Here is a 23,358-nt window from a genome sequence, read left to right as displayed (position 1 = left end):
ATATGGCATGGGAAATCTGTTTGTGGACTAGGTCTCGGGGATAGTGCTTGTCTGTGGGCAAGGGAGTTGTTCTCACCGCAGATATACCAGGCCCCAGGTGACCAGGCTGTACAGGAGTAATTTTTTGGTGTGGAAGGGATGACAGTTGTCAAAATGCAGGTACTGTTGGCAGTTGGTGGGTTTAATATGGACAGAGATGTGGATGCAGCCATCGGAGAGGAAGTGGTCAATGTCCAGAAAGGTTGCACGCTGGATTGGTTGGTTGTTGGATTAACAGGGAGAGGAGACCAAACAGCAAGGTCATTGGTCCCATCGGATTAAGGTAGGATGGGGACGGATATCAGCTGTGGCCTTTCAAGGGGACCATCCCAGCATTTGCCTGAAGCAATTTAAGGAAATCACAGAAAACCTAAATCAGGTTGGTCGGATGCGAGTTTGAACTGTTGTCCTCCCAAATGCGAGTCCAGCGTGCTATGCACACTGGGTTGAGGAGGGCGAGGTGAAGTGGATGGGAGAGAAGGTGTTGAGGTTGTGAAGGAATGAGGGTAGGGTGTCTTTGCCCTGAGTTCAGATCATAAAAATATCATTAATGAGTGTGAAACAGACCATGGGTTTGAGATTTTGAGAGACTAGGAAGGTTTGCTCTATATGGCCCATTAACAGTTCGGCATACAAGGGTGTCATTTGGGTGTCCATGGCTGTGTCAGGGATTTGTTTGTATACCCTCCCTTCAAAGAAGTAGTTGTGATTTATGCTGACATTAGTAAGGTGTAGGAAGAATGAGGTAGTGGTTTTGGAGTCTTCAGGATGGTAGGAGAGCCAGTGTTCCATGGTGACAAGACAATGGGCATGAGGGATGTTGGTGTTAGGGAAGTGGCATCAAAAGTGACGAGCAAGTGTCCAGGAAGTGAAGGAAGTAGTTGGTATGTTCAATATGGGAGGCTAAATTTTGGGCAGTAGATTGGAGGAGTTAGCCAATGAGGGCTGAAATGCTTTCAGTGAGGGCACAATAACCAGCTGCATTGGGGTGTCCACAATTGTTGAGTTTGTAGATTTTTGGGAGCATGTAGAAGGTGGGTGTATGTGGTGCCATAGGGGTGAGGAGGGAAATGTATTCAGTGCACAGGTTCTACGAAGGGTTTGAGGCATTAAGCAGGGACTAGAGGTTATGTTGGTCTACTAGGGTAAGATCATTGGCACAATTTATAGGTGAAGGAGTCAGACACTTGGCAGAGGCCTTCTGCCAGATGGTCGTGGAACCTGTGTCTGCAGGTAGGATGCTTAGTTCAGGATTGTTTTGAGGCTGTGTGTGGCTGTCCTTTCTCCTGCTGAAAGGATGGTGTGCTTAGGAATGGGTGTGCGGAAGGATGATAAGGCCACGCTGGAGGTAAGGAATTCCTGGAAGGTGATCAGGGGTGCTTAGGTGGGATGGGGAGAGGATCATGGTTGGATGATGGTATGAACTGAGAGAGGCAATGTTCCATGTTGGGATTAGGTCGGTTTTGGTTGGAGAGACTGGTGGTAAAATAAGTGTTTCCATTGCAAGGATCAGGAGAAACAGAGTAGGTATTTGACAAGTCCAACATGGCTAAGAGCCGCCTGAGATTGTGGTCATGTGTGCTTGAGGTGGGCTTGCATGTGTGAAGGTGTGCACGTTTTCTTTTCTAAAGAAAGCACTGGCTGAGAGCTAAAAGTATAGCAGTAACTTCATTGTGCATGTCTGCCACTAAACATCTCATCTTTACCTATGTAGCAATCCATTCTTTCCTTACTCTTTGTCAGATAGAACTTGTGGTTTTAAAATTCAGGCCTTGCTTCAGGAGTTATTTAGTATTTACTTTGTTACTATTTAATTAATAAAGTGCCTTCAGTGCTGCATTGTCTATGCCTTCTAATAAGTATTTTCCATTCATATTTCTTAATATGAATATATCACTTGTCTGTCTGACTTCTCTTTATTAATAAAATACCATAAAACATTTACACAGCATGAATTTATGAAGAAAAAAGAACTTTTTTAAATTTATTTTTCAAGAAGCCTAGTACAGTCTTTTCTCTCAAGTTCTGTTAAAAATGTTCTTACTTTTTATTGGAACATTAGTAGCTATTAACAATAATAATCATTATGTCATAATAGATTTTGCTTTAGGAACTATTCAGTTGGTCAGTACTGAATAGTTACAAATAAATGTTATAACATAAGAAAAACAAAACACTGACATTTACAGTTGCAGTGTGTAACCCTCTTCAAATAAATCTAGCAGCCATTCTTAGGAACACCACACACTTTTCTCTTTGCAACCTATAATAAATTGGACTCCACATTGATACATAATTACAAAATAAATATTTTACAATTGCAAATGCTATTTACAGTTCAGACACATTATTTGAAAAAAAAAATGCTTCAAATAATTCTACAGTTAAATGGCAAATATCAGTCATCAATCATACTGCTATGCCTTGATCGTACCAAATTGAAACTTCCAGAGCGACTAGCTAATGCTTCTGTCCGAACAGTAACATTTTCAAACATGTTGTCAACAAGTGCAGTTTCTCCAACCACAGGACAAGCTTCACTCAATGAAATGCCATTTTCTGACCTTTCAGAATCTAGTCTTTCATTAATAACAGAAACAGCTTTAATGTCAGCAAGGGGACACACTGTTGTGGACAAGATACTTACATCATCTGACAGAGATGCACTGTGTGAATACATACTATTCTCGCACATCCCTGGACCAGGGACTCCAGGTGTTCTGTTCTGTTCCAAAGTTAATACAGTATTTGGACAAGAGACATCATATTTTTCAGTCATATCCACTTCAACATGGTTGCTGCCTTCATTGGCTGTTAAACTGTTACACAAACTGTCTACACAGATAGATTTCAACACTGGTGATACAAGGATACTACTAACAACATCACCATTCACAGTTTCTTCTTTTAAATCTTCATTGTGTTGTGTGCTGTGCCTTTCTCTCATTACTTCACCTGCTAAGTTTCCAGTACTCAGCTCTGATGGTAACTGAATTGCTTGTAGAACATCAGCATCATCATCAGAACAGATAGGAGCAGGACCACGAGCTTGCCAATTCTGTAAGAATTTCTTCTGGCCTTCATCAGCTGAACTGGTTGCTTCAGGCTCTTGCACCATAGCATTCTGATATTTATTCTTATTAGAAAGGATGGGTTCAGAGCCAACATGGCCTAAGTTTCCACAGACTCTTTCCTCACGGAAATCTGAAACTGTTTTCCTGCCATCCTCTGACTTCTTCATCTCATGGTATTCATCTAAGCCTTTATCTAAGGAATAACTGAGAGTACTGGGTGTAGTTGACGATCCACCAACATGGTTATCACTTCTGGCAGTAGTGCCATTCTGGTGGACGGAACAAATTACTTTTGACTGCGCAGGAACCTGAAAATGAAGTTCTGTGCTGCCCATTGATTTTGATACCCTATGCCCTTTTCGAAAAACTGTTTGGACACTTCCAGGTGAACTTATATTTTGGGAGGAGCTACGAAGATCCAATGAGGAACTTGACACTGCATGATGGGTTATGTCAAAGCTGAAAAGAAACGAAACATATTTTAAGAAACCTGAAATGCCGACATCTCATTTATTATATTTATTTAAATATAAAATGAAAACCAGTTAGCACATTTTACACAAACAAAAAGGTATCAGCACACTAAAATACAGTTACTCTGTTTCAAAATCCAATTAACAATAAACATTAGCTTACTGACCTATTTGTTATAATATAACATCCTAAAAATTTTAGCAGGTTCATATAGTTTAATCTAATGGTACTCAAAAATTAAATTTAAATCTAACCTATTTCAGGATCTAGTGGTCAATATTTGAATCTATCAAATATCGGAGTCTTTGTAACAACTTGTAATGTAAGGGCATATACATTTTAAAGTTTTCAAAAGAGCAATATTAGCAACTGTTTTCTGGAAAAGTACCTAGGCTACAGATTTGAATCACTTCTCCCACAATATAACTAACAAAGTGTCCACCATAAAAAAAGATATTTTTGTGTCCTCAGTCCATGGCTGAAGGCATCACTACCAAGACATCAAAAAGCCTGAGCACTTTCATCAGCTCAAACTTCAGACTACTCATGAAAAATCAAGAAAGACGACCAACCACCAACATCCAGGTCCTAGAAAGGGATAATACCAGTGCATGGTCAACAGTTGAGATGGTCAGGACAAGTTTCCTACTTGAGGCTGCTTCCCCCAGTGCATTACAGAAAATGGTTCACAGTACAAAACACCTGTCGGGCACCTATGTGGTACTACAAGATGCAGATTAAATATATTCGAAATGACTAATGTATAGAGGACAAAGTGAACAGGAAGGTTCCATCAAGTAATAGGTTTGTTTATAAATAACTCATCTGCTACCAGTCACGATTTTCTTTATTTTTATTTTTCGCACGACGCGTTTCGGGAAATGATTCCCATTCTCAAGTGCATTTTTTGTGTTTGTTATGCCATGTTGTCAATGTGTGAGAGTCTGCTTTATTTAGTTGATTTTAAGTTTCAGAACCATTTATAATAAATTAAATCAGGTTCCACCAAGATTACATGGCTGTCTTCTACAACCAAGTACTCTGTCATCTCTCATTCATTACCAAATTGGAATTTATCTCCACCTACATCTACATGGATACGCTGCAAATCACACTTAAGTGGCTAGCAGAGGGTTCATCGAACCACCTTTACAATCATTCTCTATTATTCCAATTGCGAACTGCACACAGAAAAAACGAACACCTATATCTTTCTGTGCAAGCTGTGGTTTCCCGTATTTTATTATTATGATTGTTGCCCCATATGCAGGTTAGCATCAACAAAGTATTTTCACATTCAGAGGAGAAAGTTGGCTATTGAAATTTCATGAGAATATTCTGCTGCAACAAAAAACGCCTTTGTTTTATTGATGTCCACCCCAAATCCTGTATCATGTCAGTGACACTCTCTCCTCTATTTTGCGATAATACAAAATGTACTGCCCTTCTTTGAACTTTTTCAATGTACTCTGTCAGTCCTATCTGGTAAGGATCCCACACCGTGCAACAGTATTCTAAAAGAGGACGGACAAGCATAGTGTAGGAAGTCTCTTCAGCAGTTCTGTTACATTTTCTAAATGTCCTGCCAATAAAACACAGTCTTTGGTTAGCCTTCCCCACAACATTTCCTGTGGGTTCCTTCCAGTTTAAGTTGTTTGTAACTGTAATTCCTAGGTATTTAGTTTAATTTACAGCCTTTAGATTTGACTGATTTGTCGTGTAACTGAAGTTTAACAGATTCCTTTTAGCATTCATGTGGATGACCTCACACTTTTCATTATTTAGGATCAATTGCCAATTTTTGCACCACACAGATATCTTTTCAAAATTGTTTTGAAATTTGTTTTAATATTCTGATGACTTGACTGGACAATAAATGGCTGCATCATCTACAAACAACCTAAGATGGCTGCTCAGATTATTTCCTAAACCATTTATATAGATTAGGAAAAACAGAGTGTTCTCACAATACCTTGGGGAATGCCAGAAATCACTTGTTTCACTTGATGACTTTCTGTCAGTTACTATAAACTGTGACCTCTCAGACAGGAAATCATGAATCCAGTCACATAACTGAGATGATATTCCATAAGCTTGCAGTTTCACTACAAGCCACTTGTGTGGTACAGTGTCGAAAGCCCTCAGGAAATCTAAAAATATGGAATCAATCTGAAATCCCTTGTCAATAGCACTCAACACTTTGTGTGACTAAAGAGCTAGTTGTGTTTCACAAGAACTGTGTTTTATAAACCCGTATCGACTTCCAAATATGCATCTTCATGTTCTCTTCGAGGTAATTCATAATGTTTGAACACAATATATGTTCCAAAAGACTGCTGCATATCGACATTAATGATATGGGTCTGTGATTTAATGGATTACTCCTACTACTTTTCTGGACTGTTGGTGTGGCCTGTGCAACTTTCCACTCTGTGTGTACAGATCTTTCACCAAGTGAGTGGTTGTATATGATAACTAAGTATGGGGGTATTCCATTAGCATAGTCTGAAAGGAATTTAACTGGTATGCAGTCTGGACTGAAAGACTTGCTTTATTTAAGTTGCTTCACTACTCCAAGGATATCCACTTCTAAGTTACTCATGTTGGCAGTATAGTAAGTTAAACAAAAAAGACAAGATGTTAAAAACTTGGAAGGTATGTATATTTTGATATAAGGCACAGGCCATGACAAACTGCTCCATTCCCATTAAATGTCCCACTATTACTGCCTTTACTTTCAATGTCCTGTTTCCAAGACACCCATATTGCTTAAGTCCTTTAAAATTAGTGTGTTCTGGAGATAGGTTTACAAGGTTTCCATCAACTTCCAAATATGCATCTTCATGTTTTCGTGCTACTACACTGCAGCTAATGATGATTACATCCTTATCCAAGCAACGATTGACTGCACAGTCACAGATACAATATATGCGTACTATTTGCCGCTGATTGTCATCTGTGGCATTCATGTATCAGTGGTTTCAATTGATGGAACATATACTGTAGCTTCAGTCTGTCAGCTCACTTTGAAGATAGCTGAAAGGCATGCAGCTAAAGTATTATAAAAAGAAGAAGAAGAAGAAGAAGAAATGGAGCTGCACTCCTGAAATTTGAAGGATCAACTTTCAAATGTTCCTTTTTTTTAATATTTGCAACTAGACCCTAACTTGAATATTCCTTCAATAGTTTATTCATTATTCTGTTTATACCTGTTTCATTTGAGGTGACTGAATTCATATGTCTGCAAATGAGAGAATATATGGATAATTTTGCTTATTTACATAGCCCCTTTTTCAGTTTTCTTTCAAGAGTTTCTTGAACATAAATTTGAATCAAGAGGGATGACTAATGAAATTTTTATTTTGTATAGCTTGTATAGTTCTTTCACATATATTTTTTAACTTCAGATTCATCCAAAACTTTTGGCAATTATACGGTGGTACAATGTTGTTAGCTACTTTTCCTTTAAATGGGAATCCACATTCATTTCTAATTGTTTCTCAACTTGCCGCCTCAAGACAAACATATTATGTAGGCATGACCTGCTGGCTCATAAATCACTTTATTCTTCAGTATCTTATTTTTCTTTCCAATCCTCTTTTTTATTACCCTGTGATCCAACTTCACTATAGAGTTACTGGCACAACTAACAAGTTCTACTACGTACAGTTATCACAACCTTCCTCGTAGTAAATAATTTATTCCAATTTTCTGGAATGTCACTGTTTACTGTCAAAGACTTATTAGAAATTCATAAGAGTACATCTGCTTCAGTCTCTACTAACTCGATAAGCATATCAACAAACAACTTTCCTGCTTTTATTTTCTTTTACAGTTTTTGTTATATCTTCATGCCAACCATATGGAAGTAATGCACGTCATAAACAATCCTTTTCATGTTGTTATCTTTAAACTGAGCAAACTGGCCACTTTCATAAACAGTTACTTCACTATCATTTCAACAGAACTTTCCAGAATCTTACACATTGCATTCCAGAAGCTATTCATTGAACTCATTGGTAGTGTTACCTGCTACAGAGCAGGAAGTAAGAAATGTAGTGCACAAGTTAAAAAAATAAAAAATCTCCAGGCTTAGGTGAAGTTCCATTGTGTGCACTCAAGCATGCATAGACAGCATAAAAAGAGCCTTAACATACATTACAAATGAATCATTCAGCTGAGTACTTTACGCAAGCCAGGGTTCTGTCATTACACAAGAAAGGTCATATCAAAACAGGAAACTATGACCACTTTCATTATCACATTTTCAAATGTAACAGAGAAAGTAACGATAGACTTATGGGCCAACATAATAAATACAATGAAGAGCCAAAGAAACTGGTACGCCTGTCTAATATCGTGTAGGACTCTGCAAGCATGCAGAAGTGCTGCAGCATGACATGGCATGGACTCAACTAACGTCTGAAGTAGTGCTGGAAGGAACTGACACCAGAAAACTTGCAGGGCTGTCCATAAATCCGTAAGAGTACAAGGGGCTGGAGATCGCTTCTAAGCAGCATGTTGCAAGGCATCACAGATATTGTCAGTAATGTTCATATCTGGCAAATCTGGTGGCCAGCGGAAGTGTTTAAACTCAGAAGGGCATTTGTGGAGCCACTCTGTAGCAATTCTGGACATGTAGGGTGTCACATTGTCCTGCTGGAATTTCCCAAATCCGTTGTAATGCACAATGCACATGAGCGAATGCAGGTGATCAGACAGGATGCTTACGTATGTGTCACCTATGAGAGTCATATCTAGACTCATCAACGGTCTCACATCACTCCAACTACACAACCCCACACCATTACAGGGCCTCCACCAGCTCGAACAGTCCCCTGCTGACAAGCAGGCTCCATGGATGCATGAGGTTGTCTCCATACCTGTACATGTACATCGTCTCCATACCTGTACATGTACATCCGCTCAATACAATTTGAAACGAGACTCGTCTGACCACGCAACGTGTTTCCAGTCATTAACAGTCCAATGCCAGTCTTGATGGGCCCCGGTGAGGCGTAAAGCTTTGTGTTGTGCAGTCATCAAGGGTACACAAGTGGGCTTCTGAAATCCCACACTGATGATGTTTCAATAAATGGTTCGCACAATGACACCTGCTGATGGCCCAGCATTGATACTGCAGCAATTTGTGGAAGGGTTGCACTTCTGTCATGTTGAACGATTCTCTTCAGTCATCGTTAGTCCCATTCTTGCAGGATCTTTATCCGGCCACAGCGATGTCTGAGATTTGATGTTTTACTGAATTGCTGATATTCACGGTACACTCTTGAAATGGACATATGGGAAATCCCCACTTCATCATTACCTTGGAGATGGTGTGTCCCATCACTTGTGTGCCAACTATAACACTCACTTAAATCTTGATAACCTGCCATTGTAGCAGCAGTAACTGATCTAACAACTGCGGCAGATGCTTGTCGTCTTATATAAGTGTTGCCAACTGCAGCACCATATTCTGACTGTTTACATATCTTCGTATTTGAATACGCATGCCTATAACGGTTTCTTTGGCATTTCAGTGTATAAATTAGTAACGAAATCACAACTTGGATTCAGACAAGGCAGTAAGTAGTACACAATCAGCAATAGCGGAAATTTCTAAAAACATAATAGAGACACTGGATAGAGGTGGCAGATTTGATCAAGGGGATCAACATGATAGACTACAAAATACTTATTCATGAATTAGAGGAACTAGGAATATGAGGGGTAGTAAACGAGCGATCCCAGTTCTTTCTCATGAAACACAGAGATATAGAAATATCACAGACTTATAGAAAACTTGAATGCGAAAAGAAACATTCTTCAGATGCTAAAATAGGAGTCCCAAGGGGAGTATTGGCCCAATTGTATTTTTTTATCCTATATTTATGAATTCCCAGAACATGTCATGCAGGGAGAAAATTGCAACATTGGGTGCATTCCCTATTTTGCTGCAAGTGAATAATCTGGCATTACCTAATACATCAGGAAATTTTAGATCCTACAATACTGTCGCTCTTCCAGATAAAAGTCATATTTCAGCACAACAATGTTCAGTCACAAAAGTGAGCAACATGCAACATCTTATTCCGAGAAGGTCAGGTGTACCACTGCTTCCTTAGTCTGCACATATCCTGACACATTCCCCATTCAAAGTCTGATATACTAATGAATCCATTAATGGTGGTTGTGATTCATTGCTATGGATTATATTTCTTTAAGAAATATAGCAATCAGCCACTTTTTATATAACTTTATTTATGCAAAGAGGCATTTCGGGTTTTTGTCCAACTGCAGTTTGCATAATACTTTGTTGAAGATGTAAATGTATTATGCCTACTGAATGAAGGTAGGTGAAAACCAAAAACACATGTTGGCATAAATAAAGTTATACAGGGTGTTACAAAAAGATACAGCCAAACTTTCAGGAAACATTCCTCACACACAAAGAAAGAAAAGATGTTATGTGGACATGTGTCCGGAAATGATACTTTCCATGTTAGAGCTCATATTATTACTTCTCTTCAAATCACATTAATCATGGAATGGAAACACACAGCAACAGAATGTACCAGTGTGACTTCAAACAGTTTGTTACAGGAAATGTTCAAAATGTCCTCCGTTTGCAAGGATACATGCATCCACGCTCCATTGCATGGAATCCCTGATGCGCTGATGCAGCCCTAGGAGAATGGCGTACTGTATCACAGCCGTCCACAATACAAGCACGAAGAGTCTCTACATTTGGTACCGGGGTTGCGTAGACAAGAGCTTTCAAATGCCCCCATAAATGAAAGTCAAGAGGGTTGAGGTCAGGAGAGCGTGGAGGTCATGGAATTGGTCCGCCTCTACCAATCCATCAGTCACCGAATCTGTTGTTGAGAAGCACACGAACACTTCGACTGAAATGTGCAGGAGCTCCATCGTGCATGAACCACATGTTGTGTTGTACTTGTAAAGCCACATGTTCTAGCAGCACAGGTAGAGTATCCTGTACGAAACCATGATAATGTGCTCCACTGAGCATAGGTGGAAGAACATGGGGCCCAATCAAGACATCACTAACAATGCCTGCCCAAACGTTCACAGAAAATCTGTTGCATGTCAACACAAGCACCGAAATCAACATTACCTTCCTTCAATTGGGCCAACTGGCGGTGAATCGAGGAAGTACAGTACATACTGACGAAACTAAAATGAGCTCTAACATGGAAATTAAGCATTTCCAGACACATTTCCACATAACTTCTTCTCTTTATTTGTGTGTGAGGAATGTTTCCTGAAAGTTTGGCCATACCTTTTTGTAACACCCTGTATAAAAAGTGGCTGGTTATACAGGGTGTACCATGAAAGATGCCTGGGAGGGGTCTATGGGTCACGCTATGTGTTTGCCGGCTGTTGCTGCTGCGTCTGCTGGTAGGCAGTATGCATAGTTATCAGACACCAGTACCTTGCGCATGGCCCCTGCACTGTGCGACTGAGTGTACTGGCGTTTTCTCTCTCTCTCTCTCTCTCTCTCTCTCTCTCTCTCTCTCTCTCTTTTGTGAAGTTTAATCCCTTCAAATATTCTTGCTGGACATCGCTGGGCCCAGCCTCACACAAAAACACTGTGCAAATGTCTTCTACACTGTGCGACGGAGTGTTCGGGTGTTTTGTTTTGAGTTTGTTATCATGTTTCCATTTGGTATCGTATACACAAAGGATCAATGAATATTTCTTGTGTTGAACTACACAAAAACTGAATTGTATGTGGTATGTTGGCATGAATTCATATGAAAATTTCCTGGTGTGAATGTTTCCAATGATCTGATGATACGCATATTAGTGAAGAAATTTCAAGAGACTGGATCTGTGTTACACAAATGAAGGCATAGAAAATGTAGTGTTTTAATTGAAAATAAATTACACGAGATAGGGGAAGCCTTGGAAAGAGGCTAGTGAAAATCCCTACACCATTTGGCACTTCAGATTGGTGTGTCAAGAGCATCTACTCACATACCTGTGCACAAACTGAAACTGAAACCATACAAAATTACAGTAGTGCATCAACTGAGGAACTCAGACACTATTGCTTGACATTATTACAGCAGCTGGCTGTTACAGTCTATGCACGAGGAGAAAGCTGATCCTGAGATGCCTCTTTTTTATTTTTTATGGAGGACAGCTGCATTTGTCAGGGTACATAAATTCTTAGAACAATTGACAATGGAGCTCCGAAAATCCTCATGAATTACATCAACAACTTCTGCACGAGGTGAAAACAGGATTGTGGTGAACAATTAGTGCAAGACAAATTATTGGAGCAATCTCTTTTCATAAAAAAATACATTCTGACAGGTATGTGAGCAATATACTGCAGCCTTTTTTCCAAGAACTAACACCTTACAAATAGATGTATGGTTGTTTCATGCAGGACAATGTAAGACCACATGTTGCCAATGTTTTTATGCCAGCGCTACAAAGTATTTTTGATGACAGGATAGTTGACTGGCCTCTTCATTCTCAACATCTAAATCTGTGCGGTTTTTACCTTTGGGGAATGTTAAAATGCAAGGTGTATGCAACCAACCCCCACACACTTGAAGAGTTGGAAGACAAGGTTCGGCTAGCCATTTCCATGATTTTGGCAGCTGAAATTTGAGAAGTGTTTGTTACTATGTTTAGGAGATGTCAGGATGTTCTTACCAAAGAGGATCATCATTTGAGCACCTACTGTAAATAAAGGTAACCTTAAGTTAATTAGACAGCAACATTGTTTAAGTTTAACTCAGGGGAAGCACACAGGCAGCCGCCTACTGGCAGATTAGTGTATGAGAGTCGGGCATGGCGGCAGCCAGAGGCCATGCCGCGTGACCTGTGGACCCCTTCCTGGCGTCTTTCGTGAGGCACCATGTGTATTTCTTCATGTGACATTTGTCCAAGATATGAAAAATGATGATGCTTTGCAGATGAGCATACAAAATTCAGTGAGGTGAGGGAGATTCACCAGGGACATATAACGATATTATTAACTTCCATGTTATGATGTTTATGGGCTGATTGCAGCTCATAGAGTTCCACAGTTATAAATCATGTACAGTTCTGTGATTGTATTTTACAATCATGTTCCATGAGATAATTTATGGTGTATGTTCCATTTCAGCCACATAAATACATTTCAGTGTATGTCTGGACAGTCAATAATGGCCATAAGCATTTTGTACATTTATCTGACATTTACGTGTAATTTGCAGCAAAATTTACATTGGGCCTGCTTTTTAAAGAGTTTCAGGACAGTCTTTATACATTTCGGATCAGAATACATGATGCTGCAATGTTAATACTTCAAAATTATACACAATCACAGCTCAATTAAAACTTCCAAGTATCTTAAAGTCACAAAATGTCACCATACCTTGACAGCCATGTGTTGACAAGGTTTATTCAAAATAATATGCTCTTTTTCACTATAAGCATATGCACTGTAAAGTCAGTGATGGTGAAAATGCAGACCATTGTGATAAATCAACTGTTTTACATATATAATTTTTTGACAAATATACAAAGTGAAGATAATAATAACTGGACACTTCAGTTTCATATCCGCTGTCTACTGAGAAATGTAAAAAGTCTGAATTTTGCATAAAAGACTTAAGCACATTAATTATTACTATTCTTGAAACCTAAGCTAAGACTAACAGCAGGAATTTAAAACTATCAGCTGATGCACGGCACATTTCATAAATGTGACATATGATAGAAAACACACACACACACACACACACACACACACACACACACACACAGAGAGAGAGACAGAGAGAGAGAGAGAGAGAGAGAGAGAGAGAGAGAGAGAGATCTTACAGCAAGTTATTTCCCTGACTGTCATTTAATTTCTTGGATATCCAGAGTTGGTCTCTGTTCACAAAACAGTACAGATCTACGTTATACTATTTGGTAAGTGAAGCTAAGTTTCATACAAAAAGAAGAAAATCTAAATTAAATAGTAAAACAATTATAAACAATTACTTGTTAGCTCCTGGACCAAGCTGAAGAAGTGCTGCCATGTTTGGTAGTGTGGCTCTAAGATCCTGTGTTGGTAAGCCAAAATACCATCTAAGTTGAGCAATGTTCTTATTTAATAAATAAACACCATAATTGAACTGAAGTTTGTCCTTTCCTCTTGAAAATAATGGGAACCTATGACATGGAGAAATTTTACTGTTACTGCTTGAGGTAGGCTACAAATACTGCATAACTTACTATCTACATCTCTTAAAAACATCATAGCTGCAGTTCTTTTACAATTAAGGGTAAGATATTATAAAGTTCCTCAAAATTACTCAGATACGATGTCAACAACAAAATTATACTCCAGAAATTATCTATGAAGAGTAAAACGCGCGCGCGCACCTACACACACACACACACACACACACACACACACACACACACACACACGTATGTTTGGGCAAGGCTGGTTCCAAGTATGAATGCTCTTAGGCCACTGTCAGATTTTGTACCACATTGTCAACATGATTAACCTGTACCGATTCTATTCTAGACTGCCAAAAACAAAACCAAAATATACCATTCAGGAAAAAAGGAGGAAATGGAACAAAATAAATATGACCAAGGCAATTCATGCCATCAGAAATAGAACTATATACATACACTGAAGTCTGCTAAAATATTTAACATGCCACAGTCGGTGTTGCAAGCATTTAGGAAAAAATTTCACAGAAAATTGAGAGAAAACTTGTATCCAGTGCAGAACTGGGAAAGGAACAAGTGTCTTTCCAACTTCACATAGAAGAGAAATTTTATGTCTTCACATGTGATGCCCTACATTGATTGGCTTACCAGTTGGCGACAAGTAGTAGTCTACAAGGTCCATTAACAAAGAGAGGCAGGAAGGGCTTGGGTCGATCTGTTTTTGCAACATTATAAGAAATGGACAAGAATCAATTGCTTCTATGATATAATGTTTGGGCTATTATATGACTAGTAGAGAATCCTCCAGTGTAATCAGCCATTGTTGAGGGAAAAATTTGAATGTATTTGAAGTTTTCTGAACATGGATGATTAAAATCATATGAGGGTCCAATACTAAGCCTGCAATGAATGCTAGTAATTTGTTTTCCTCTCTTGCAGGGTTTGACATTACACTAAACTTATGTGAACTCAGTCAGTTTGTGATTGCTGCATTGGCGCAGCTTAATAACTCACGTCTACTTCTGAAAGATGATAAATCAGTGTCACTACCATTTCAAAAACTTCTTTGTACTTTTATCTATATTTCACTTGCCAGAATGTGTGGCCTGGAACATAGCAATTGGTAAGCTGCACTTTATCACACTTTTTCAACACAAATTTGTAAATCAGGTTTATATGCTACATAAATAGCATTATTTCACAAAGACTACAAAGGTAAATGGTTTGTTAAGAAGCTAAGATTTCACACTAGCATGTGCAAAAAATTTAACTATTTACATTCTTCAAAATAGATTGTGAAAAATTACCGTACTAAAAGGCATGTGAAATAAAATTTAGCAGTTTTCTATTTTCACAAAGCAATTAAAGCTTTTGATGAAGGAATAAGTTCATAAAATGAAGTGGCTTAGTTTTACATACCTTCAAGTGCTTTTACAGAGTGAATATCGGAGAATTTTTCCCCTCTTCCCCAGAGTTGATTGTCGAGTCATACAAGCATGAAGCAAGTCAAACACAGCTGCTCCCAGCATGCCAAGGGACTACACTAAACTATGTGCACCAAAAAATTTGAGCATGCACACACATGCTGCTGTATTAATCTGAAGCACGTTTCACTATGGTAAGTGATGTCCCTACTAACACTTTAACTCAGGGTAGTCAACCTGGTCCATACCACCCACTCGTGGGTTTTCAAGTTTTCATACAATTTTCACGTGAATTATTTGGTATGTAATTACTATTATATACTTTAACTTGTTGCAACTCTGCTTTATAAATTTTATAATGTAAAGATACTTCTCTATTTTATAAATCGCCATTACTGCGGAACTAATGAGTGGTTAGAAAATTTTACTAGAAACTGAGTGGACGGCAGGGGAAAAGGTTGACTACCCCTGCTGTAACTTGTTTCTAACAAGGGAACCTCCCCATCGCACCCCCCTCAGATTTAGTTATAAGTTGGCACGGGGATAGGCCTTGAAAAACTGAACACAGATCAATCGAGAAAACAGGAAGAAGTTGTGTGGAACTATGAAAAAAATAAGCAAAATATACAAACTGAGTAGGCCATGCGCAAGGTATGCAACATCTAGGAGAGTATCAGCTTGCGAGCGACATGGTCCTGTGGTTAGCGTGAGCAACTGCGGAACGAGAGGTCTTTGGTTCAAATCTTCTCACGAGTGAAAAGTTTAATTTTTTATTTTCAGACAATTATTAAAGTTCAGGCACTCACACATAATCAACTTCGCTCTCCAAAATTCCAGGACATGTTTAGATTTGCTTGGACATATGCAGGATTTGACGGTCTACACACAGAAACATTTGAAAACGTAAAAAACATATGTTTTGACAGAGCACAGGGAAAACTGTGCGACTGTGAAACTATTGCATTCATTTGTTGCAGTTTATGTGACAAACTCTTATGTTTTCATCACTTTTTTGGGAGTGATTATCACATCCACAAGAAAACCTAAATCGGGCAAGGTAGAAGAATCTTTTTACCCATTCGACAAGTGTGCAAGTTAGGAGGGTCGACAATATATTCCTGTCATGTGACGCACATGCCGTCACCAGTGTCGTATAGAATATATCAGACATGTTTTCCTGTGGAGGAATCGGTTGACCTATGACCGTGCGATCAAATGTTTTCGGTTCCTATTGGAGAGGCACGTCCTTCCGTCTACTAATCGCACGGTTTTGCGGTGCGGTCGCAAAACACAGACACTTAACTTATTACAGTGAACAGAGACGTCAATGAATGAACGGACAGATCGTAACTTTGCGAAAATAAAGAAAGTAAAATTTTCACCCGAGGGTGGATTCAAACCAAGGACCTCTCGCTCCGCAACTGCTTACTCTAACCACGAGACCACGGCGCTCCTGAGCTGAGATTGTCCTTGATGTTGCCTATCTTACACATGGACTACTCATTTTGTATATTTTGCTTATGTTTTCATAGTTTCACACAACTTCTTCCTGTTTTCTCGATTGATCTGTGTTCAGTTTTTCAAGGCCTATCCACTGCGTCAATTTATAACTAAATCTGAGGGGGGTGCGATGGGGAGGTTCCCTTGTAAGGAAGGGGGTGGGGTATAAGTTACTCACTCTCTGTCTTTATCTGGTATTTTATCTGATATATGATCCACAATTTTGCTTCTTGATCCAAAATGTATAATGGGGTATCGTAACGGAACTTGCAGAAATACTGAAATCATCTGCACAACATGGGCAACATATCCCAGAGCAACAGAAATGGTGTTTTCTTCATGCCCTGCGAAGTCCTCAGAATTAGGCAAATGGACACCAGCAATTGTGAACTTGTCTGTTGATTCCTGTTAGGATAAAATGGAATTAAGTTTTTCTTTAAAATGACCATGAAGTATTTAGAAGTACCAAATCAGTCACAAAAGAATAAACAATAACATTTTTTTGAGCTCTTTTGTGTTGATTTGCATAAAAGTAACATTTAATACTAGATTTCTGAGATCTTCATAGACACATTTCGGAAACACAGGCAAGTAGACCAAGTGAAGTTTACAAGTATATGCTAAAAACCTGATAATGACCCATCAATTTCACTATATAAAATATAAATTCATGTGAAAATTTTTTATCGTGTAATACCTATAAAAGGAAGGACACAAATTTGCATTTTTCAGAGTGTTAATAGTACTTGATTTGAACTCATTTACTTTTAGAATTACAGCAATAACAATTGCCTTTTATAACGAATGGCATCTACATGAAGGAAGACAGACAAGCCTATATCCACAAGCAATGAAAACTGCAACCAAGCCAATAGCAACATTCTCCCTTTGTTAAAAGTTTACATACTGCTTTGTCAATTGTTAATGCAATTTCATTTAACAAGATTTGTTGCTGAAAGATTTCGTTGTGTATCTTCCACAAAAGCCAGCAAAGAAAAAGAATGAAAGAACTGACACTATTACATGCTGGTAAAAAAAAGAAACAGACCTGCTTAACACAGTATGTAATTAAGGGCATACATTTCTCTGTGTGACAGGGCCATTTATCAGTATTTACTCAACAATGGCTGATGCAGATGAACAGTACAGTCTTAAAGTGTACTGGATCTGCCATAATGTGGTTGCTTCATAGAGCAAGATTTCATATTTTTGCTTGTTAGTAGATGAACACATCACAAAAACCAGAAGTTCATTGCCTAATCATTTGTGTACTTATTACACAACATTAATTATTCATCAGTGATTAAAAGCAGAGCACTAATTCTACACAGGCACTTATTTGTAGTAATTTTCTTGAGCCAAAATTCATATATACACTCCTGGAAATGGAAAAAAGAACACATTGACACCGGTGTGTCAGACCCACCATACTTGCTCCGGACACTGCGAGAGGGTTGTACAAGCAATGATCACACGCACGGCACAGCGGACACACCAGGAACCGCGGTGTTGGCCGTCGAATGGCGCTAGCTGCGCAGCATTTGTGCACCGCCGCCGTCAGTGTCAGCTAGTTTGCCGTGGCATACGGAGCTCCATCGCAGTCTTTAACACTGGTAGCATGCCGCGACAGCGTGGACGTGAACCAGATGTGCAGTTGACGGACTTTGAGCGAGGGCGTATAGAGGCCATGCGGGAGGCCGGGTGGACGTACCGCCGAATTGCTCAACACGTGGGGCGTGAGGTCTCCACAGTACATCGATGTTGTCGCCAGTGGTCGGTGGAAGGTGCACGTGCCCGTCGACCTGGGACCGGACCGCAGCGACGCACGGATGCACACCAAGACTGTAGGATCCTACGCAGTGCCATAGGGGACCGCACCACCACTTCCCAGCAAATTAGGGACACTGTTGCTCCTGGGGTATCGGCGAGGACCATTCGCAACCATCTCCATGAAGCTGGGCTACGGTCCCGCACACCGTTAGCCGTCTTCCGCTCACGCCCCAACATCATGCAGCCCGCCTCCAGTGGTGTCGCGACAGGCGTGAATGGAGGGACGAATGGAGACGTGTCGTCTTCAGCGATGAGAGTCGCTTCTGCCTTTGGTGCCAATGATGGTCGTATGCGTGTTTGGCGCCGTGCAGGTGAGCGCCACAATCAGGACTGCATACGACCAAGGCACACAGGGCCAACACCCGGCATCATGGTGTGGGGAGTGATCTCCTACACTGGCCGTACACCACTGGTGATCGTCGAGGGGACACTGAATAGTGCACGGTACATCCAAACCGTCATCGAACCCATCGTTCTACCATTCCTAGACCGGCAAGGGAACTTGCTGTTCCAACAGGACAATGCACATCCGCATGTATCCCGTGCCACCCAACGTGCTCTAGAAGGTGTAAGTCAACTACCCTGGCCAGCAAGATCTCCGGATCTGTCACCCATTGAACATGTTTGGGACTGGATGAAGCGTCGTCTCACGCGGTCTGCACGTCCAGCACGAACGCTGGTCCAACTGAGGCGCCAGGTGGAAATGGCATGGCAAGCCGTTCCACAGGACTACATCCAGCATCTCTACGATCGTCTCCATGGGAGAATAGCAGCCTGCATTGCTGCGAAAGGTGGATATACACTGTACTAGTGCCGACATTGTGCATGCTCTGTTGCCTGTGTCTATGTGCCTGTGGTTCTATCAGTGTGATCATGTGATGTATCTGACCCCAGGAATGTGTCAATAAAGTTTCCCCTTCCTGGGACAATGAATTCACGGTGTTCTTATTTCAATTTCCAGGAGTGTATAAATCAAACAAATGTCTCTCTGTTTAGAAAAATGGAAGCAACAATATTCTGTGATGTATGAGCAATTAAATACTCAATCACTATGTAATTACTCATTACCTCCATTCCATTAAAAGCGGAAAAAATGGGTCTTGAAGCAGTGTCCCATTGAGGTGATATGATGGTCATCTCATGCTCCATTAACAGAGAATTAGAAGAGAAACAATTTCCAATTGAGGTAGTCATGAACTTGTATTTACCCACATTTTAATTTCGAAAATGTGTACATTTAAAATGTTTAAAAATCAGTTTTACTGATATCCATTTATTAAAATAGTGTAGAATTGTGTTTATTAAATATCAGGTAAAGCCCTCAGCCAAAGAAGTGATTATTCCACAAAATCATCACGAAACAAAATGGCCTGAAAGAAAAATGAAGATTTACTTTATTGCTATGGATTTTTGAAGCTTTGAGGTGAGTATTCTTTGTCAATACACGAAGAAATTTAACTGAAAAAAGTACTGTCACAAATAAAACAAAAATGTAATCCCAAAATGGAAACCTTCGTTCTTTAAGAGTAACGTCTGTGAGGTAAGCATGACAATCACAAATTATAAGTCAGTCAACCAGCTACAGTGTCAACATACAAGTCTATTTTATACAGTTACCTTTATAGACAATAAGTTATTAAATGGAGTATCTCTAATTGACATTTCTCTATACAAAAATCCACGCAAATATGTAAAAATAAGTGTAACTGTGGAGTTAACAATGGGAGTAGCTACAAAGAGCTGTGTTGTCATCCCCCCCCCCAATTTTTTTCTTTTTTTCCTGTCAAAGGTACAAGAGACCAAGATGAGTCAAATGGGTGAAGAGCAGGCTTAAGTCTCTAAGTACATTAAGAAGACAAACAAAAATTTTATTAACCTGGACCAGCTAATTTGAAGACAAAATTTTGAACACTGATACTGAAAGCTGTTGCATACACATGATCAGTAATTAATGATATTGTAGGATTTCATTATGGTCCATGATTTTTTAAAATATATTATTAATGTTCCACATGCTAGCTGTCTATAAATTTCAACCTGTAATGGCTTTCAATAGAGGTTTGTTACCAACAAAAGTGATCTGTGTATTTAAAACTTGGTGTCTAACAACATTCATGAAATCTTAACGAAGGTACGCAATGAAAACCTCATAACTCCATCTTGTTAAATTTTATAGGAGGAGCAAAAGCAGTTTCTTCAAAAATATATAAAGTGACACAGAAAATGTTTCTATATGTCTAGCTACATAGTAGAAGTCTAGTTATTGCTGGATTAAAGAAATCCATGCTCTTTCAAATCTGTCTTTGATAATGGAGTTACTGCTTACTGGAATTACAAGTTTTTCAGACAGATGGAGTTACAAGGTTTTCATAGCTTACCATTGATAAGTAAGATTTGTAACTATGAAATAAAAACTTCAATAAGGTTTCAGTCTAGTGAGATTGGCATACAGTTCGTGAAACACATAATAACAAGTCCCACACGAACTGTGCAGTGGAGTAGCTCAAATGCTTCAACCATACAGATAGCCACATCAGATGGCTATCTACAGAGAGGCTAGCTTAATGTATGGTCCCTGACAAGAAGCAGCAGCTTTTTCAGAAGTTGCAGAGGCAACAGTCTAGACAATTTGACTGATTTGGCCTTGTAATATGGTCATGTCATTTTCATACTGCGAAGAGCTGAAAACAAGGGGAAACTTCAGCCACAATATTTTCTGAGGACATGCAGCTCTGCTCTACTCTACTGTTTAATGACAATGACATCTTGTTGGATAAAATGTACCAGAGGTAAAATAGTTCGCCCTTTTAGTCTCCACATCGAGACTACTCACGAGGATGCTGCCATTGGGAAAAAAATGTATCTGCTACATTACAGGTAAGCATATGGAATATTACATCTCTATAACACTGTATATGCTAGAAAATATGAAAATAAAAATGGATAGATAAAGTTAGACAGGTGACGAAGACAGGTGAGCTACTATGAACAGCACAAGAATGCCGTATCATAGCCAAGATAAATACAAAGCCAACACTCTTCATAATAGTACAAATTCATATTCGTACTATCTCCCACAGCTGAAAGACTGGATTGAAAGAATGTGTGATGAGATACAGGAAATTATTCAGTTCATAAGGGAGGTGATAATGTAATTGTATTGGGGGACTGGCATTTGATAGTGGGATAATAAGAAAAGGAGAAATGTAGTAGGGTAACATGGAGCAGAGAAAAGGAATGAAATGGAAGGTCACTAGGTAAAATTATGTGTTGAGTATAATTTAGTCGCTGGTAATAATCACAAATGATGGTTATGTACGTGCAAGAATCCTGGAAACACCTGAAAGTTTAAGATGGGTTCTGCTAGGGTCATTCTGAAAATAATGCCTTCTATTTATTTTCATAGACAATATAATAGATACAGAAAGGACAATAACAATGTTGAATACTTCAAGTTTTCAGCTACATTCTGTTCTTTCTACATGGAGTCACCAGCCTTCTTTATGCACTTTTGGGCTAGTGTGGCACATAAAGCTGCATGTCTTCCGTAAGCCAAACAACACAGAAACTGGACTGTAGTCGACTCAAAGCATGTATTTTTGTCCGAAAAGTTGCAATTTTGCCTGTTTTAAAAAACTGCAAGATGTCAGTTTCACTTAATACCCAGTGAGGCCTTTAATCCACAGTTTGTATGGAGTGTGTGGTTCATGCCAGAGGAGTTACTGTTATGTTCTGGTTTATTTTTCACACTATGACTTGAGCCCACTCATTCAGGTTACCACAATCGTGGACCACATTGTTTATTTCAACATTCCTGGTGACAAAGTTTACACTTTCTTCAACATCTTGCTGATGAATATACTATGTAAATTTCAACATTCGAAACTGAGAACTATCTCGAACACCGCATGAAACATACTGATCAGTATCCCAAAAATTTGGTAGCTCCAGTCATCAATGAAGGGCTTCAGCTGAATATGGCATATGTGAGGAAACTTGTGTATTTTCTTCCTTGCTGAAATGAGGCCATTATAGAGGTTAGAGATCGTCTCACACAGTATTAGCATGATTTATTCTTGGGGGGGGGGGGGGGGGGCAGGTGTGACCTCTTGTAAGACAAGAACTAAATGTTTATCCCTGCATCAAAGTACTACAAATTGGTCGTGGCATCTATATTCTACACTATATTTATTATGTTCAGCGTTGTTCACAATTTAACAGTAATGCACTATATGAAACAACACGGAACCATCCAATAATACTAAAAGTCTCTAGCAATAAGCAACATTAACACGATAACATACCTGTACGATTGGGTATATGAAACTTAACTCCGAAATCAGTTGCCTTCTGCGAAAATTAAGCTGGGCATTTATATGCACAAAAGATTCCCGAGCATCTAAATAGCTCTTTCTCCATTCTTTTAACTGCTCTGTTTCTTTGTACAGGTGTTCATATTTGGCCATTAAGTTAATTCCTTGAAAGTGCAACAGCAAACATCATTTATAAACACTTGAAAACAGAATAAAACTGATCAGGAATTTAAAAATAATTCATCAGTGGTGACACAAACAAGAAAATTTTGAAAATATTCTGAAAATTAATAAATAAGCTGTGAATCAGTTATTGATTGCCAACAACGTAGTTCCCTGGAACTCTGTGAACTGTATCTTTTGATACTGTAATACCACATAGTAATTCAGCTGATATCATTACTACAGGCACAAAATGGTAGACAATAAGAAAAACTATTTTTCTTACAGGTATATTTCTATGGGCAAAAAATGAACATTCTAGAATAACAACAGGAATATTTAAGA

General features: G+C 39.1%; 1 protein-coding gene across 1 annotated transcript in view; it reads right to left on the bottom strand.

Annotated features, from left to right (window-relative positions):
• Positions 1–1,994: 1,994 nt before the first annotated feature.
• The window catches only part of LOC124593669 (UV radiation resistance-associated gene protein), a 105,327-nt gene continuing 83,963 nt past the window's right edge, over positions 1,995–23,358 (bottom strand). Inside the window, exons 6-9 of the mRNA XM_047131955.1 lie at positions 22,843–23,015; positions 16,887–17,113; positions 13,599–13,769; positions 1,995–3,572 (exon numbers count right to left, since the gene is read on the bottom strand). Coding sequence (XP_046987911.1) covers positions 2,438–3,572; positions 13,599–13,769; positions 16,887–17,113; positions 22,843–23,015 — 1,706 coding nt within the window. The 3' untranslated portion in view covers positions 1,995–2,437. The remainder of the gene's footprint in view (positions 3,573–13,598; positions 13,770–16,886; positions 17,114–22,842; positions 23,016–23,358) is intronic.

Source organism: Schistocerca americana, chromosome 2 (genome assembly GCF_021461395.2).
Source record: "Schistocerca americana isolate TAMUIC-IGC-003095 chromosome 2, iqSchAmer2.1, whole genome shotgun sequence".
Classification (NCBI taxonomy): domain Eukaryota; kingdom Metazoa; phylum Arthropoda; class Insecta; order Orthoptera; family Acrididae; genus Schistocerca; species Schistocerca americana.
This window is presented reverse-complemented; position numbering and strand designations above follow the sequence as displayed.